General features: G+C 43.2%; 1 protein-coding gene across 1 annotated transcript; it reads left to right on the forward strand.

Moving 5' to 3' along the window:
- The first annotated feature begins 6084 nt into the window (after positions 1–6084).
- Positions 6085–16206, forward strand: agt (angiotensinogen). Its single transcript, XM_041188442.1, has 4 exons — positions 6085–6841; positions 11054–11306; positions 13946–14093; positions 16027–16206. The coding sequence occupies exons 1-4, from the start codon at positions 6085–6087 to the stop codon at positions 16204–16206; spliced, it is 1338 nt and encodes a 445-aa protein (XP_041044376.1).
- The last annotated feature ends 3415 nt before the right edge of the window (positions 16207–19621 follow it).

The following is a 19621-nucleotide window of genomic DNA, read 5'->3' on the forward strand; positions in this document are numbered from 1 at the left end:
GTAGGACAATTGCGTACGAATGCGTTAGGTGTTCAAATGAAATCCCTTTCCTCACTACTTTCAGCAGAGGGTGTTGGTCCGATTTTAATAAGTACAGAGGACAAGGAAATCTCTTGTAAATGCAATAGGTGAGTACACTATTATCTCACAACACAGCTTCAAGGGAATCCTGCACATTGAGGAATGATTCACAAACAGGGAGGGCCCTAGATTATATCTTACCCCCCTCATATCATGTGGTACCATTGGGAAATAAATCTAGCTGAACTGGGTCAGTGGAACAACTTGCTTGGCTGCTCAGATTTGGGAGTGTCTCGTAATGCAAGAAACCTGAAATCACTGCTGCCGTTACTGTGAAACTGCTTTGTCCTGAACAGCCCGAAACTATTCATTCATTTCATTCATTTTTCTCCTGCAGTATTTCTCGTGAAACGCCCAATGATACAAAAGAGAAGTTGACTTTGCTGCACTCTGCGCCTAGTTAATGCCGCTGAGGTTCTGCTTCCCAGTAAGTGCGGAAGGAAGTTACATTTTGCAGCCAGCACATAAGCAAAAACCCTTGGGAGGACAAGATTATCACCTCAGCACAACCAAAGTGTCTCCAACGTTTGCTGCTGTGCTGCTATCACCAGGTTGGAGGAAATGCAGCAGCCGAATTGTGCACAGCAAGGTCCCACCATCAGCAATGTGATACATGAGTAGCGGAAGTGTTTGTGTTAGTTGAAGGATAAATATTGGCCAAGATACCAGGAAGAAACACCCCTGTTCCTCTCTGAAATTATGTCATGGGATATTAATACATCCTTTAGTGGTTCCCAAACTTTTCTGGTTGTGTACCCATATTCAGATTTACCAACTTTTTGCGTACCCATATAGGAGTTTCTTTTTTAACTACCTCCCTAATTTACCTTTGGTAAATCATTATAATTACACACTCTTCCCAAACCCACTCCCCCCACTCACTCAGCATCCCCTCTTCCCAAACCCACTCCCCCCACTCACAGCAGCCCCTCTGCCCAAAACCCCTCCTCAAACTCTCATTCAGCAGCCCCTCCCCCACCTCATTTACTCAGCAACCCCTCTGCCCAACCCTTTCCCTCCCTCCCTCCATCCCACCCACTCACTCATCAGCCCCTCTTCCCAACCCCCCTCCTCCCACTCATTTACTCAGCAGCCCCTCTGCCCAAACCCCCTACCCCTCACTCACTCAGCAGCCCCTCTGCCCAAACCTCCTACCCCCATTCACTCTTTTGCACCTTTTTGAGGTGGCTCCACCACAGTAATAGCCATGTCTGCTCGGCAGTCCACTGACCTTGGGTCAAGGAGTTGCCTCTCCCACTTGGACAGTATTTCGGCCAGCAGCTGCTGCTGTGGCACCACCACACCATGCCGGTATTCAGGGTCATGCAACACCACTCACCTTCCCGCTGCTCACTGCTCTTCCAATCACAGGTCGTTTCTCTCCTGCACTTGCTGCTAATAGGCATAACTGCATCTGATTATTGGGAGTTGATGGTGACTAACAGTTAACTGCCAAACATTGTTTGAAATTTAAACCAGCAGTTTGACCTTGACCAAGTCATTGCCCTGAGGAATGAACCAGCAAATGGCTGTCACTTATTTTGTATAGCTGAAACAGGCGCAATGTGTGTAGATGTTCTTTCTGTCTTCAAAAAACATGTACATTATTTTAAATTTCAGCTGCTTAGTTTAACTTTCAAACAATGCTAATGTTAATTGTCAGTCACCATCAACTGGTGCATTCTCCATGGCAATGCCTCTACCCATTAAAAACCACTTGCTAACCAATCAGCACTCTCTTTTCATACAGTATAAATTGTTGGTCCCTTTACATTTGGTATTCTTGCGAATTGTCCTGATGAGTGCAAGATAAAAAGCTTTGACAAAAAAGTCTCTTTTTTCAGCAATATTCAAGTTCTGTATGACCAAACAACTATCAAAAGTACTTCATTGGTTGTAAAGTGTTTTCAGACATTCATGGTCATGAAAAGCAGCATAAAAATGCAAGTCTTTCTTGGTTACTTTTTTACATCTACCTGAGAGAATAGAGAGGGCCTCAGCTTAACATCTCATTTGAAAGACGGCATGTCTGACAGCGCAGCATTCCCTCAGCACTGCTTCTGAATCATGCAATTGCTTGGTAAGCAGATGTTTCACAGCCCCATTTAAGCTTTGCATCCCCAGGTAAGGCACAATCTGACTTGGATTGTGAATGGTTGGCTGATTCACAAATTAAAACATCAGATCTACGTTCTGTTGACCCAAGCCCTCTCTCTGTCTGCCCCGCCCCACATCTGATGACCAGCAGGAGGAGGCATCCATCACTTTATTATTAGTAGGAAAGTCTCAATGATATTGAACTGACAAATGTTAAAAACATAAAAGAAAAAAAAATCTAATACTATACCTTTATCTCAGACTCATTTCATTCATTTTCACTAATGAGGTTCTGGCCACAGTTGTTTGTCTTATCTTACCTTCAGTTTTTCCAAAATGTGACATTAAACTGACGCCCCTTCTGCCCTCGCAGGTGGACATAAAGAATTCCATGAAGAAGAGCAGGAGAGTTCTCCCTGGTGTCCTGGCCAATATTTATCCCTCAACCAACATCATAAAAATACAGATTATCTGGTCACTTATCTCACTGCTGTTTTTCGACAGCTTTCTGTGTGCAGACTGAATGCTGTAACTCCTACACTACAACAGTGGCTACACTTCAAAAAGTACTTCATTGGCTGTAAAGTACATTGGGAGATTTGGGTTGAGAAAGGTGCTATATAAATGCAAATCTTCTTTTCTGTTTACAAGAAAGAAAGAACTTTATCATTTCAGGAGTGCCAGGGTTATCAGGATGACCCTCAAAACCTGACCTGGCATTTTGTGACCAATTGGGAATTCAAGCGTAAGCAAATGGACAGCTGATTGGTTAATGATTAAATAGGCAGGGAAAACAAACATTTTATAAGAGATGTGCCTGGACTAATCAAATCAAAGCACACTATTCCAGAAAAGGTAAGTGAATCTCTAAACTCAAACCTACTCTGAACCTACAGGTGCAGTTCTTCTAAGTCAATGGGTGATTCTGTTGTGATTGGAGACCCAGTAAATTCCAATGGGACACATTGAGAGTTCATTAGGTGAGACATTTTTTGGCTCATTTTTGATCTGTAAATGGAGACATGGTCTAGCTCAGCCTGTTGTCGAGAAATCCAGATACTAGTCAATCTTAAGATAAAAGCAAAATACTGTGGATGCTGGAAATCTGAAACAAAAACAAAAATAACTGGAAAAACTCAGCAGGTCTGACAGCATCTGTGGAGAGGAATACAGTTAACGTTTCAAGTCCGTATGACTCTTCATCAGTCAATCTTAACTGCTACAAATTCCAGTCTATCCAGAATAAGAGGAATGAGCCTTTTACTCAGCAACAACATTCCTGCCTCTGAGCCAAAAAGTAGTGTTCAATCCCCATCCTAGTCAGTCCCAATGAGTGTGGACTGAGGTCTACCTTTGCATTTCAGGTTGAAACCCCCTGGGGTACTTGCATCTGGTGGGTGACTCACCCCCTAGTATAGGTTTTGGGAGCCCAGAGGGCCCTCCTGCCCTGTAAGACTAACCTCCCTACCCTCATCAACTGGGATAAAGAAGATTACAGCCATAGAAGGAACATTCATATTGCAGCGTCTCAGCCTATGAAACCTTCTACTGCTTCACTCTTCAAGCAAAGGGTATGATGGATAATAAAAACAATATCTGATGTGAAAAGGATATTTCAAAATCATGAATGGGCTTTGATAGAGATTTTTTATTCATATGGCTGGGGAAGGAATTATAGTTGTCAATGCTGAGGTTAACAATCCATTCAATGGCTTCAGCCTGGTTTTCTTCAAGCAGAAGTTCAGTGTGTGGGCGATGGTCTGATTTGAATTGTCACAGTCACAACTTGAGCTGTTCCTCTTGTTCCACTCACTGAGCAAGTGACCACATATTCCTGGCCCATCCTCAAGCGGTTGAGGGATGCCCAGATTTTCCATGGAAGGCTGGAACCTGGGAATTCACCACTCGGGTCGGTTAACAGTTTGTTGTTGGTGACGTTCGAAGTCTACCAGGAAGTGTGCACAGTGAGAAGCGGGGCTGTGATCAGGTTGTAGGGTGTGGAGTGTGTTCCAGTAGGGACTATGAGATTTCAGATGGGTGTGTGGGTTTTCTTTTTGAGGTCCTATAACAATGAGAGTGCTTTGCTGTCTGCCAGCCAGTGGTGAATAAGGACTCTTCCCTGTAGCAGAGGGTTGAGAACCAGAGGACACAAATTTAAGATGATTTTGCAAAGGAACCAGAGACGACATGCAGAAACATTTTTTTACAGAGCAAGTTGTTATGAAAGGTCAGTGGAAGCAGATTCAGGAGTTACTTTCATAAGGGAACTGGATAAATATTTGAAGAGAAAAGATTAGCAGAGCTATGGGAAAAGAGCTAGGGAGTGGGACAAATTGAACAGCAAAGAGCCAGCACAGGCATAATAGACTGACTAACCTCCTTTTGTGCTGTATCATTCTATGAAATCCTTCACAGGTAAGTTTTCTTGAACTTTCAAAGTTATTAGCAGCTGGAGAGGCAGAAGCTTTATGTATGCATGAGAACTGAGAGTTGTGTACATGGTGACTGAGAGCTGTGTATGTGGGGACTGAGGTCTTTGTACATGGGGACTGAGGGCTGTGTGCAAGGGAACTGAGGGTTGTGTATGTGGGGACTGAGGGCTGTGTACGTGGGGACTGAGGGCTGTGCACGTGGGGACTGAGGGCTATGTACAAGGGGACCGAGGGTTGTGTACATGGGGATTGAGGGCTGTGTATGTGGGGACTGAGGGCTATGTGCAAGGGGACTGAGGGTTGTGTACATGGGGACTGAGGGCTGTGTGCATGGGGGCTGAGGGCTGTGTGCACGGGAACTAAGAGCTGTGTACTTGGGGACTGAGAGCTGCGTATGTGGGGACTGAGAGCTGTGCACGTGGGGACTGAGAGCTGTGTTTGTGGGGACTGAGAGCTGGGTACATGGGGACTGAGTGCTGTGTACATGGGGACTGAGCTGTGTACATGAAAACTGAGAGTTGTGTATATGGGGACTGAGCTGTGTATATGGGGACTGAGAGCTGTGTACTTGGGGGCCGAGAGCCGTGTACGTGGGGACTGAGAGCTGTGTTCATAGGAACTGAGGGCTGTGTACCATGTGTATGCCTTGAATTTAAAATACTCATCCCTCCATGGTCTCATTCCCTCTCTAGCTCTGTAACCACTTCTAACCTACAATCCTCTGAGAATATTTTCCTCCAAAACTGGTCTCTTGCCACTCCCAATTTCTTTCACTCTGCCTTGGTGGCTATGCTTTTAGGTGCCTGGGCCCTAAGCTCTGGAATTTCCTCACTAATCTGCTCTGTCTCTTTACCCCGCTTTCCTCCTTTAACATAAGAAATAGGAGCAGGAGTGGGCCATTTGGCCTCTCGAGCCGGCTCTGCCATTCAGTTAGATCATGGCTGATCTGATTGTGGTCTTAACTCCACTTTCCTGCCTGCCCCCCATAACCATTGACTTGTAGATCAAAAATTTGCCTTACTCAGTCCCAAATATATTCAATGACCCTTCTCTGAGGAAGAGAATTCAAAAGATTAATAACCCTCTTAAAGAAGAAATTCCTCCTCATCTCCATCTTGAATGGGAGGCCCCTTATTCTAAATCTGTGCCCTCTAGTTCTAGATTCCCCCATGAGGGAAAACATCCTCTCAAAATCTACCTTATCAAGCCTCCTCAGAATCTTATATATTTCAATAAGTTCACCTCTCATTCTTAAAAAGCTACCTCTTTGATCAAGCTATGGGTTACCTGTCCTAATATCATCTTAGGTGGCTGGGTGTCAAATTTTGCTTCATAATGCTCCTGTGAAGCACCTTGGGAAGTTTTACTACATTAAAGGATCAATATAAATACAAGTTTTTGCAAGTGAGCTGTCTGCTAACTGATGGTTGTTCTCCCTCTCTGATTCTAGCACTGGGTTGAGAAGCGGCTGAGCATGAAGTGGATCTTCTCCCTGCTCTGGATGGGAGCACTCCTGGAATGGGGGACAACAAACCGCCCCTACATTCATCCTTTCTATCTGTTCGCCTGTGACCAAACTAGGCTCCAGGATGAAATGGACCAAAATGACAGCTTCCTTTCTGAACTGAGTGGATTCGATGATCCAAGCCTTGTCAATGTTTCTGCGGACTGGTGGAAGGGTGTGGAGCTATGGAAGCCAAGCTCCACCAAGATGTCTGCCTTAAGCCAGCTCCAGGACACTCAGGCCAAAATCTGGTTTGCCACACTGAGTACACTGGAGGGGACAGAGGTCATGCTGCTGTCCCCCTTCCACCTGTACAGGAGCTTGGCTGCTCTCTCCCTGGGGGCTGGAGGCACCACCGCCCAAAGCTTCCATGAACACTTGGGACTCGTGGATTCCAGATGCACAGGTGACCAGCACTTCTGGATCATGCGCTGGCAAGGCAGGCTGCTCCACCACAAAATCCTCACTCGGCTGGAAGGCTTGGTGTCCACCGGCACCTGGTTGGTTTTCCGGAAGGGTCTGCAACTCCGCAAATCCTTCATCTGGGAGCTCCAGTGGTTCTACCCCGAGGTGCAGCTGAGAGCCGCCAACATCAACCAGCCCCACATGGCCGAAGAGGCAATCAACAGCTTCATCTGCAACGCGACTGCTGGCAGGGTGAGCAACCTGGTGACTGGCCTAAGCCCCAGCACCAACTTGGTGTTGGCCAGTTACATTCAATTTAAAGGTAAGAGCCTTGTTGATGAAGAGAAGCCTGTAAAAGATCAAAGGAGTCAAATGACTCATCAGAAGACAACTCCATGTTCCCAACAAACACCAATTTATGGAGGAAAACCTGAGGAAGCTCTGCCTTACATCAGGTCTGGTTAGGTGGGTTGATTTAAATCCCTGATTGGTTTTGAGTTCTGTCGTGATTCACCAGAATGATACCGGGGCTCAAAAGGTTTTTTTTCATTCATTCATGGGATGTGGGCTTCGCTGGCTAGGCCAGCGTTTATTGTTCATCCCTAATTGCCCTTGAGAAGGTGGTGGTGAGCTGCCTTCTTGAGCTGCTGTAGTCTGTGGGGTGTAGTTACACCCACAACACCATTAGGGAGGGAGCTCTGGGATTTTGACCCATCAATATTGAAGGAATGGCAATATATTTCCAAGTCAGGATGGTGAGTGACTTGGAGGGGAACTTCCAGGCGGTGGTGTTTCCATCTATCTGCTACCCTTGTCCCTCAAGATGGTAGTGATCAGGGGTTTGGAAGGTGCTGTCTAAGGAGCCTTGGTGAATTCCTGCAGTGCACCTTGTAGATGGTAAACACTGCTGCTACTGTGTGTCAATGGTAGAGGGAGTGAATGTTTGTGGATGTGGTGCCAATCAAGTGGGCTGCTTTGTCCTGGATGGTGTCAAGCTTCTTGAGTGTTGTAGGAGATGCACTCATCCAGGCAAGTGGGGAGTATTCCATCATACTCCTGACTTGTGCCTTGTAAATGGTGGACAGGATTTCGGCAGTCAGGAGGTGAGTTATTCATCGCACGATTCCTAACCTCTGACCTGCTCTTGTAGCCACAGTATTTATCTGACTGGTCCAGTTCAGTTTCTGGTCAATGGTAACACCCAGGATGTTGATAGTGGGGGATTCAGAGGTGGTAATGCCATTGAACATCAAGGGGCAATGGTTAGATTCTCTCTTGTTGGAGATGGTCACTTCTGTGGCACAAATGTTACTTGCTACTTGTTAGCCCAAGTTGACAAGTGGCAGGTTCAATTATGAGGACAGGTGGCATGGACTCAGCTTTGTTTGGGTATAGAGGATTAACAAGCGATCTAACTGAGGGCTGAAGGTTTCTATTTTGGGTGCAGCTGGGGATCAGGACCCTCATAATTGCACTAGTTTTGAGAAGTTTTTTTGTGTTAAATTCGTGTCCAGACTTATTTTCTTACCCCTAAACATAAAATTTGCAATGAAGCAATACAATTGGCTAGTGCTGTAGAATGTACTTTATTTAAAATTTGGCATTAAAAATGATTCCTTGATTATATTTGAGGTGATCTAGTGCAGTTTTATTAACACAGCTGAAAATGGGCTTCCTACAAAAAATAAGACTGTCCTTGTTATCAAGGCAGCATTTGACCAAGTGTAGCAAAACTGGAGTCAATGGGATTCAGGGGGAAAACTCTCCACTGGTTGGAGTCATACCTAGCATAAAGGAAGATGGTTGTAGTGGTTGGAGGCCAATCATCTCAGAGCCAGGACATCACTGCAGGAGTTCCTCAGGGTAGTGTCTTAGGCCCATACATCTTCAGCTGCTTCATCAATGACTTTCTCTTGACCATAAGGTCAGAAGTGGGGATGTTAGCTGATGAGTGCACAATGTTCAGCACCGTTCGTGACTCCTCAGATACTGATGCAGTCTGTTCCCACATGAAGCAAGATTTGGACAAAATTGAGGCTTGGGCTGATAACTGGCAAGTAACATTTATGCCACACAAGTGCCAAGCAATGACCTTGACATTCAACAGCATTACCATTGCTGAATCCCTCACCATCAACATCCTGGGAGTTATTCATTGACCAGAAACTGAACTGGACCAGCCATATAAATACTGTTGCTGAAAGAGCAGATCAGAGGCTAGGAATTCTGTGGTGAGTAACTCACCCCTTGACTCCCCAAAGCCTGTTCATTATCTACAAGGCACAAGTCAGGAATGTGATGAAATACTCTCCACTTGCCTGGATGAGTGCAGCTCTAACAACACTCAAGAACTTCGACACAATCCAGGACGAAGCAGCCCACTTGACTGGCACTACATCCACTACCTTAAACATTCACTCCCTCCACCACTGACGCACACTGGCAGCAATGTGTACCATCTACAAGATGCACTGCAGCAACTCACCAAGGCTCCTTCGACAGCACCTTCAAAACCCGAAACCTCTATCACCTAGAAGGACAAGGGCAGCAGAAACATAGGAATACCAACACATTCAAGTTCTGTTCCAAGTCATACAATCATCCTCATTTGGAACTATATTGTCGTTGGATCAAAAATCTGGAACTCCCTTCTTACCTACACCACATGGGCTGCAGCGGTTCAAGAAGGTGGCTCACCAGCACCTTCTCAAGGGTAATTAGGGGTGGACAATAAATGCTGGCCTAACCAGTGATGCTTTTATCCCATGAATGAATAAAAGAAAAAGGTTGATGTTGTGTATATTAACTTGATAAACTACCACATATTAGGCTTGTTAGCAAAGTTGGTTTCACAGCGAATCAAGGTATACATGGTGGGGATGGGAAAGTGGAATTGAAGCCCAAAATGTTATTGAATAGCAGAGTTTGCTGGATGGGCCGAATGGTCTATTTCTTGTTTTTGCCTGGGCTAATCCAGAAGCCCGGGTTGTTTTATGAGGAAAAGTATTGAAACGTATAAGATTCTGAGGGAGCTTGACTGAATAGATGTTGGGAAAATGTTTCCAGGAGCACAGTTTCAAAATTAGAGGTCTCTCATTTAAGATGGAGATGAGAAGGAATTTCTTCTCTCAGAGGGTTGTTAATGTTTGGAACTTTCTACTCTTGAGAGCAGTGGAGGCTGGGTCATTGAATATATTTAAGGCTGAGTTAGGAAGATTTTTGATCTACAAGGGAGTCAAGAGTTAGATCAACCTTGATCTTATTGCATAGCAGAACAGGTTCCAGGGGCCAAATGGCCTACTCCTGCTCCTATTTCTTATGGTCTAATGCAATGGGATGGAAAGGAAAGTAGCAGCATTGATACAAAATTGGGCAAGGAACAGAAAGCAGAGAGTTGTGGTGAAAGGCTGTTCTTGGATGGAGTGGAATTCTCCAAGGTTCAGTAATAGAACCACTGGTGTTTTTGATAAACCTCAATGACCTGGGCTTTGGGGTATAGACCACAATTTTGAAATTTGCAGATGACACGAAACTCAGAAATGTAGTGAACACTGGAGGACGAGAAGAAACAATACCAGTTAATTAATACAATTTTAAAAGCTGCGCATGAACAGAGACCCAGGGATGTTCACAAATCTTTTAAGGTGCGAACAAAGCAATTAATAATACATATGGGATCCTGGTCTTTAAAATATAGACTGAAAATGCAAAAGCTAAGAAGTTATGGGGAGGCAGTGGAATAGTGTTATTGTCACTGGATTAATATCCCAGAGGCCCAGGCTAATGCTCTAGGAACACAAATTCAAATCCCACCATGGCAGCCAGTGGAATTTAAATTAATAAATCTGGGATTGAAAGCTCATCTCAATAATGGTGACCATGAAAACTATCAGTGATTGTCATAAAGACCCATCTGGTTCACTTGCCTGGTCTCGCCTACATGTGACTTCAGACCCACAGCAATGTAACTACCATAACTGCCTTCTGAAAAGGCCTAGCAAGTCACTCAAGGGCAATTAGGACAACAAATGCTGGTCTTGCCAGTGAAGTCCACATTCCATGAAAGACTAAAACAGAGCAATAGTTTAGCCCCAGCTGGAATACAATTGTCCAATAAATAAATGGTACAATGCTGGGACCTTATGTTGATTAATTATACAGTGCTGGGAACTTATGTTGACACATCCTATGGATGTGACATTAACGAGAAGTCCCTCCTGCCCTCTCAGATGGTTGTAGAAGTTCCCTTGGTATTATTCAAGGAAAGGTGAGATTTCCCAGTGATCTGGCCAAAATTGATCCCTAGAAGTGTGAAAGGTGCCTTAGAAATGCAGTCTTTCATTCTTTCCAGTTAGTTATATGACTTCAAGTCTGGGGGATTAGCTTGGAGTCTTGGGTAAGACCTCTGTGAGGATAGAAACTGTTGCCCTTAATTGGAGACGCAACCAATTTTGCAGGAAAGTGAGAAAATCAGGCTGTTAATTGTTGTTGTTTCTTTCACAAGCTGTGTAAAAATTTCCTTTCTTCCCCTCAGGAAAATTGAAGACCAGATCTCAATGTCATGGGTCAGAATTTCAGGATTTCTTCAATGATGGGGAGAGCAAAGTCCAGGTCTCTATGATGACCTGGTGTGGCAAACTGCAGTACAAGATTGATCCTAAATACACTTTGATTAAACTCCCAATGAACGGAACAATGTACATGATGCTTGTCCAGCCAGTCCAACCTGACATGTTGCAGGAGATTGAATCCAAACTAGAAGTTAACAGGATCACACTTCAAACTGGGTATTTATAGAATAAGTTATATAGTTATTTAGATATATTGAATCTATAGAACAGAGATAAGCCATTTGCCCAACTAGTCTTCCAGTGTTTATGCTTCACACAGTCCTCCTCCCATCCTTCTTCACTTCAGCCTATCAGCATATCCTTCTATTTGTTTCTCCGTCGTGTGTTTATCTAGGTCCTCCTTAAGTGTACCTATAGATAGAGAGTGTGGAAGGATGTTATTTATATGGGCATACAGAAGGCTTTTGATAAAGTCCCTCATCTGAGTCCGTTAGCCAAAGTTGAAGCTCATGGAATTGAAACCAAATGGTTGACGTAGTTAGCAGCAGGACACAGAGAATAATGGGCAGGAGCTCTAATTAGCAAGATGTGCCTAGTGATGTCCCACAAGGATCTGTGTTGGGGCCTCAACTAATCATTGTATTCATTAACAACTTAGATGATGCAATAGAAAGCCACATATACAATTTACCAATGACAACAAGATAGGCAGTAATGTAAGCAGTGTCAATGGAGGTATAAAATTATAAACAGATATTAATCGATTAAGTGAATGGAAAAACTGGAACTCGCTGCCCACAAGGATGGTGGAAGCAGAGACAATCAGTGATTTCAAAAGGAAATTGGATGGGCACATGAAGGAAATAAACTTGCTGGGCTACAGGAATAGGGGAGGAAAGGGATGACTTAATTGCTCCAATGAAATCTGGCATTGACTTGAAGGGCTGAATGAACTTTTGTGCCATAAATGACCCTGTGTCTCTAAAACTGAGGCAAATGGATTTCAATGTCGGAAAATGTGAAGTCACCAACTCTGGACGTAAAAAGCGGTACTTTCCAAATGCTGAAAATCTATAAACAGAGGGTCCAAAGAGACCTGGAGTCCAGCTATACAGATCATTAAAATGTCATGAACAGGTACAGAAAATAATCAAAAAGGCTAATGGGATGCTGGCCTTTATATGTATAAGACTAGAATACAAGAGAGTAAAAGTCATGCTGCAGCTATGCAAAGCCCTGGTTAGACCACACCTGGAGTACTGCAAACAATTCTGGGCACCGCACCTTGGGAAGGGTAGACTGATTTTGGACAGAGTGCAGTATAGATTTACAAGAATTATACCTGGGACCTAAGGGTTCTAAACTATGTGGAGAGACTAAACGAACTAGGATTATTTGCCCAAGATTTTAAGGGGGGTAGCTAAATTAGGTAGGGAGAAACTATTTCTGCTAATTGGGGTCTCTAAGTCTCAGGGGCATAGTCAAAATATTAGAGCCAGACCTTTGAGAAATGAAATTAGAAAACACTTCTCAGTCAAAGGGTGATAGAAATTTGGAATTCTCATCTGCAAATGGCAAGTGATGCTATATCAAAAGTTTATTTTAATTTTTAAACTTATTTTTTCATAGTATGTGGGGGTCACTGGCAAGGCCAGCATTTGTGGCCCAGCACCAATTGCCCTTGAACTGAGGGGCTTGCTAGGCCATTTCAGAGGGCAGTTAAGAGTCAACCACATTGCTGCGGATCCATAGTCACGTGTAGGCCTGACTGGGTAAGGATGGCAGATTTCCTTCCACTAAAGGACATTAGTGAACCAGATGGGTTTTTATGACAATTGATAGCAGTTTCATAGTCACCATTACTGAGACTAGCTTTATAGTCCAGATTTTTAAAAATTAATTGAATTTAAATTCCACCAGCTGCCATAGTGGGATCTGAATGTGTCCCCAAAGCATAAGCCTTTCCAATAATATCACCGCTCCGCCACCTTCTCCACATAGTTTTAAAACTGAGATTTATAGATTTTATTTTGTTAACAAAAGGTATGAAGGGTTAGGAGGGTAAAGGCAGGTATATGTAGTTAGGTCAGATTAGCCATGACATCATTGAATGCCCAAACAGGCTCAAGGGGCTAAATCGCTGACTCCTGTCCAATATTCCTATAATGGAGCCCCAGTCTGTTCAATATATCCTGATAACCTATAACCTCCCAGATCTGGTATCAACATTGTGAATATTTTTTGTACTTTATCATTTTGCCTCAATATCCTTTTTAATATGGAGCTCAGAACTGTTCACAATACCCCAAATAGGACCTTACCCAAGTTCTGTAGAAGTTTAATACATCTTCCTTACTTTTCATTTCTATGCATCGAAAAATGAACCCCATTATTTGATTTACGCTTTTATTGTCTTAATGAATCTGTATTGCTACTTTTTGTGATTTGTGTAACTATACGCCAAGGTCACTTTCTCTATCCTCTTTTACGCTCTGAATAGTATATGGCCTCCTATCTTTCTACCAAAATACTTGTAACACTTATGTAAAAAAATTATAGGAAGACAGCCCTTGTTCTAAAGCAGGGAGGAAATTGGACACAGGTGAGGGAGGGGCACATAAAAGTCAGAGTCTCTTTTGCTGCTCATGTTAGTACAGGCCTGATATTCGGTTCTGCTGCAGTAGGGTTGAATTGAATATCAAGTGGGGCGTATAATGAGCAACCACAAGACACTGCCTGATTTGTGTCCTGACCCATGTGCAATTTCACCCCCAAAATGTTTTTTTGAAAGCACTGAAAACTGTCATCTTTTCTTGGTATCGGAGGGAAATATTCTTCTTGCAATCACCCTGCAGGGTTGTGAGACTCATCTTGCCACGGTTCAAATGGAACAGTACGTATGATGTGAAAGAGCTTTACCGCAGGATGAAGCTGCCAGATATGATGAGTGGTCAAGCCAATTTCTCCAGATTAAGCAACATCCAAGAGCTGACACCAGACCAGGTAGGGGAGCAGTCCGACAACTGCGCGGCCATTGGCATTCCTGTTTGTGTCCCCAGAACAGACTAAAACACAGAGTCACCCTCAAACATTACAAAACAAAAAATCAAAAACACCTGAAAAAAACTCAACAGGTCTGGCAGCATCGGTGGAGAAGAGTACAGTTGACGTTTCAAGTCCTCATGACCCTTCAACAGAACTAAATAAAAATAGGAGAGGGGTGAAATATAAGCTGATTTAAGGGGCGGTGGGGGAGAGAAGGTGAGGGGGTGGTTGTTGGGACAAGCAAGCAGTGATAAAAGGAGATAACCAAAAGATGTCACAGACAAAAGAACAAAGAGGTGTTGAAGGTGGCATCTTTTGGTTATCTCCTTCTATCACTGCTTGCTTGTCCCTACAACCACCCCCCCCCCCCCCCCCCCCCTTAAACCAGCTTATATTTCACCCTCTCCTATTTTTACTTAGTTCTGTTGAAGGGTCATGACTGCCAGACCTGCTGAGATTTTACAGGTATTTTTTATTTTTTGTTTTGGATTTCCAGCATCCACAGTTTTTTATTTTTATCTCAAACATTACAACCTTGATCTGACCTACAAATAACCTGATGAGCTAAATCCTTCTCCCTGACCACTCTCTCAGGCTGAACTATTCTCAACATCAGTGACCTATTTGACCCTGAGATAAGCTTCTGACCCCATATTCTCTCCATTGTCAAGACAGCTATACTCATAAGTCCATAATTCTGCCCCTGCCTTAGCTCATCTGCTGCCAAAACACTCATCCATGCCTTTGTTACCTTCAGATCAATGTTTGCACTAAGCTGCACAGATGCATGGCCAAGCAGCAATCAGGGATAAGCCACACACAAGCAATGTTCCCTTCAAGATAGGTGCACGCAGTGGTGTGTCAATCTTAAAGGAGCCACGCAGTGCAACAAGCCAGTCGCACAATGCAAACGGAAGTTAAAACATAGGAACAGGAGTAGGACATTCAGCCCATTGAGCCTGCTCTGCCATTCATTACAATCATGGTTGATCATCTACTTCAATGCCTTTTCCCCACACTATCCCCATATCCCTGTACATCATTGGTATTTAGAAATCTGTCAATCTCTATACTTTAAACATACTCAGTGACAAGGAAGGAGCATTGTTCCAGATCTGACTATTCCAATACTCTCCCAGCTGACCTCTCACCTTACAAAATTCTGCTGTCCATATGCTAACTCGCACCAAGTCAGTTTACCCATCATCCTGTGCTCACAGTGTCTTGCAACACCTCGAATTTAAAATTCTCAGCCTCATCTTAAAATCACTTTAGGGCCATACTGCTTCCAATCTCTGTAACCTTCTCCAGCCCTACAGTCTGATGGGATCTCTGAATTCCTCTAATTCTGGCCGCTTGCGTATCTCTGATATTGATTGCTCCTCCACTGGTGGCCAGGCCTTAAGCCAGTTAGGCCTTAAACTATGGAATTCCCTTCCAAAATATGCATCTCTGTCTTTGCCTTTAAAAGGCTCACACACATCCTGATTTGGAAATATATTGTCATTCCTTTACTGTCACTGGGTCAAAATCCTGGAACTCCCTTCCTAACAGCACTGTGGGTGTACCTACATCAAATGGACAGCAGCGGTTCAAGAAGGCAGCTCACCACCACCTCCTCCTCAAGGGCAATTAGGGATGGACAACAAATGTTGACCTTGCCAGTGACTTCCACCCATCATGAATAAATAAAGAAAAAAATTTAAAATCTACCTCTTTAAACATACATTTTGATTATCTGTGGCTTTGAGTCAAATATTGTTTCGTACTGTTACGATGAAGCAACTTGGGACATTTTTACTACATTAGAGAAATGCAACTTCTTGTTTTAGAGTTGCTTCTGTTAGCTTTCTTCCTTCGTTAAATGTCCTGCTTTTGTATGTTTCTTTAGGTCAAACAACATGTTATTTTTGAAGTGATTGAAGATGGGGGGAAGCCAACCCCTGCAGATGTTCCCTTCAGTAACACAACCATCACAATGGAGATTCGGATAGACAAACCTTTCTTTTTCCGAGTTTATCAGACATTGAATCAGCTGCTGTTTCTTGGCAGAGTAAAGAAACTTCACTGAAAACCAAAATTAACAATATTGTTAAAAAAGGGAAATGCTGACAAAGCTTTTCATCTTGCACTTATTAGGACAGATTCGTAACATATTTCAACTCTTTCTTGGACTCGAACTCAAGTTCTGTCGAAGGGTCATGAGGACTCGAAACGTCAACTCTTTTCTTCTCCGCTGATGCTGCCAGACCTGCTGAGTTTTTGTTTTCGTAAGAATACTAATTGTAAAGGGAACAACAATTTATACTGCAGAGAAGAGAGAACTGATAGGTTGGTAAGTGGACTCTGATTTGTAGAGGCATTGCCATGGAGAATGAACCAGAGAATGGCTTTCCCCAAAACTTTTGTTTAGTTGAAAAAGGTGCAATGCTTGGACATGCTCCTTCTGTCTGGTTCATTTCCCCAGGGTAATGACTTGACCTATCAGAGTCAACCTGTCTAGTTTTGAATTTAAACTAAAGTTTGGCAGTTAACTGTTCCCTGGTGCATTCACCATGGCAATGCTTCTACCAATCAGAGTCCACTTGCAACCAATCGGCACTCTCTTCTCATGCAGTATAAATTGTTGCTCCCTTTACAATTGGTATTCTTGTGAATCTGTCCTGATGAGTGCAAGACAAAAAGCTTCATCAGCAGGCCTCTTTTTTCAGCAATACTCAAGTTCTGTACTACCAAGCAACTAATTAAAAATATTTCAATGTACATTCATGAAAAGACTTACTGGAAAATGGAGTTTTAACTGTAAGTTCCTGGGAAAGAGTAGGGATAAGAGAAATTGGAAATGGAATGGACATTCCTGTAGAAGGGTTAGAAACAGCAGTGGCACAAAATTAATGGGCCAAATGGCCTCCTTCTAGGATGTATTCTCCACAATTGTATTCTTGGATCAAAACAGATAAAGCTATTGAATATATCATTATATAAATAAATGGCACTAAATCGTCCCATTTAGAAAGTAATAATGTTGCGAAGGGATTCTCAAAGTTTTACACATGGATAATATATTAAAAATGATCTCATCTGGATGCACTTCCTTGCAACATCTGCCATTATAACTACTAAGATTCTTATTTATAATTGAAGTTATCAATAGAAACTGATCAGGCTGCAATTACAACCTCCCTCCTGTGAAGGTGCTCTCGGAGGTAACCATGCCTTGCTGGGTGATCTAATGCAGACTCGAGGGACCCTAACATCAAACACCAGCCTGAATGTCTAAAAAAAATACTTCTAATGGAGAAAGTAGCCCCAGCTACAAAGAATTGAAGATTGAATCTGTGTTTCACCTGTGGAGACATAATCCCATACAGTGCCTTTTGAGGGTGGAGAGGTGAAGATGATGTACCACTGAATGTATCCAGAACAAAAGGGAAGGATCATAACCACAAAATTAGAGCCAAGTCATCCAGGGGTGATGTCAGGAAATACTTCTTCAAACGGTTATGGAAATCTGGAATTAAAAACAGAAAATCCTGGGAAAACTCAGCAAGTTTGCGGAAATCTGGAACTCCCCCCACCCCCAAAAAGCTGTTCGATGTTGGGTGCTGGGGCTGGGGTTTGGGGCAGTCAATGAAGATTTTCAAAACTCGAGCGATAGATTTTTGCTGGACAAGGGTATAATGGGGAAAGAAAACCAAGGTGGGTAAGTGGAGTTATGATACTGATCAATAACGATATAAGTGAATCCTGGAATATGCTCAAGGGACAGAACATGACCTACACCTGATCCTATGGTCCTTCCTGTGAGTCTGAAAAAGTACCGCAAGTACATTATACTAAGTAGCAGTCTGAAACAGTATACTATGTAGAGTATACAGTACCTAGAACAATCTGAATCAGCATATCATTTAAAGACACTGCACCAAGCAGTCCGAATCAGTATACAATGCAGTATACTAACCCAGCAGTCTAAATCAGTATACCATGTAGCTCACTAATAACCCAGTATAGTCTGAATCAGTGTACCTTGCAGTATACTAACCCAGCACCGTCTGAATCAGTATACCATGTAGAATATTTACCCAGCACAGTCTGGATCAGTATACTATGCCACACATTCTACTCTAATGAGTCACCTGAGCTTGTGGCAGAAGTCCCATTAGGTGAGGTGAAGTTAATGTTGACTGCCATTTCCTATGGTTGCATCTCACAGGCAGGATCAACAATTCCTGGGAGTGTTAGCTGCTGCTGTATCCATTGGGTGTTGGCAGCTCGAATCGGAATGTGCTCTAACCGCACACTGATCATCTCCCCAATGGTGTGTTAGACCCTGGGAGCTACAGGCCATGAACATATCCAAAAATGAATGATGCCAGGCTTGTCTAGGTGTATGCTGATGTAAACGGCATGTATTGCCAGTCACACAACTAGTTCAAAAAGAATTTGGAGTCTCCTGGAAACTGACTTGACATGTTGAGTATTTCTGCTTTATGAATATAATCCTTATCAATTGATTCAGTTCTTAAATCAACTATTGCTTGTCACTTTGCAGTGAGTAGACATGGACATTTTTTTTAAATTAATTTTTGGGATGTGGCCATCATGGAGTTATTGGCTGCCCCTGGCATTTTTAAGTCATTCTTGGGATGTGAGTGTTGTTAGTAAGGCCAGTTTCATTGGCCATCGCTAATTTTACCGCTAATCATTTGAGGTGGTGAACTTACTTCTTGAACCGCTGCAGTCCTTGTGGTGTAGGTACACCCACAGTGGTTTTAGGGAGGGAGTTACAGTGAAGGAAGCTGCCCTGAGAAGGTGATGTTGGGCTGCTTTTTTGCACCATTCATAGTGGCTTGATCCAACAAGTGTCTTGCATGACCATTTCAGAAGTCAGTTAAGGGTTAACCATGTCACATATAGGCCCAGGCAGGATAAAGGTGACAGGTTTCCTTCCTTAAAGGACATTAGTGAATCAGTTAGGTTTTAATGGTAGCCTGACAGTTTCATGGTCACTTGTACCGATACTGGTTTTTAAAAAATTTTTGACATCCGCCTGAGAGGGCTGATGAGGCCTAAGTTTAGTGACTCATTTGGAAGTCAGCACCGCTGACAGTGCAGCGCTCTCTCAGTACTGCGTTTGAGTGTCAGCCTGTTTTATGTGCTTAAGCTTCTGTAGAAGATTTAACCCATAACCTTCTGACACAGAGGCGAGTGTTACCCACTGAAATCAACATATTGTCTGATTTCTCTGTTAGATATTTTACACTTCATAACATTCTTGTGTATCTTAGCCATTAAAAGAACATAGAGTTACACCTTTTTGCGATTGGCACCATAGACTGGTTTTGAGTCACTGCAGCTGGAGCTCAGTTTAAACCATCCTTATGTAAGTAAACCCCATCTGATCTTGAGGGCTTTCACCTGAGCTCACTGTAATTCAAACAGAAATGTTCAGAGTCAACAATCTGGTGGGATGTGTTACTTTCAAA

Source organism: Carcharodon carcharias, chromosome 5 (assembly GCF_017639515.1).
Source record: "Carcharodon carcharias isolate sCarCar2 chromosome 5, sCarCar2.pri, whole genome shotgun sequence".
Lineage (NCBI taxonomy): Eukaryota > Metazoa > Chordata > Chondrichthyes > Lamniformes > Lamnidae > Carcharodon > Carcharodon carcharias.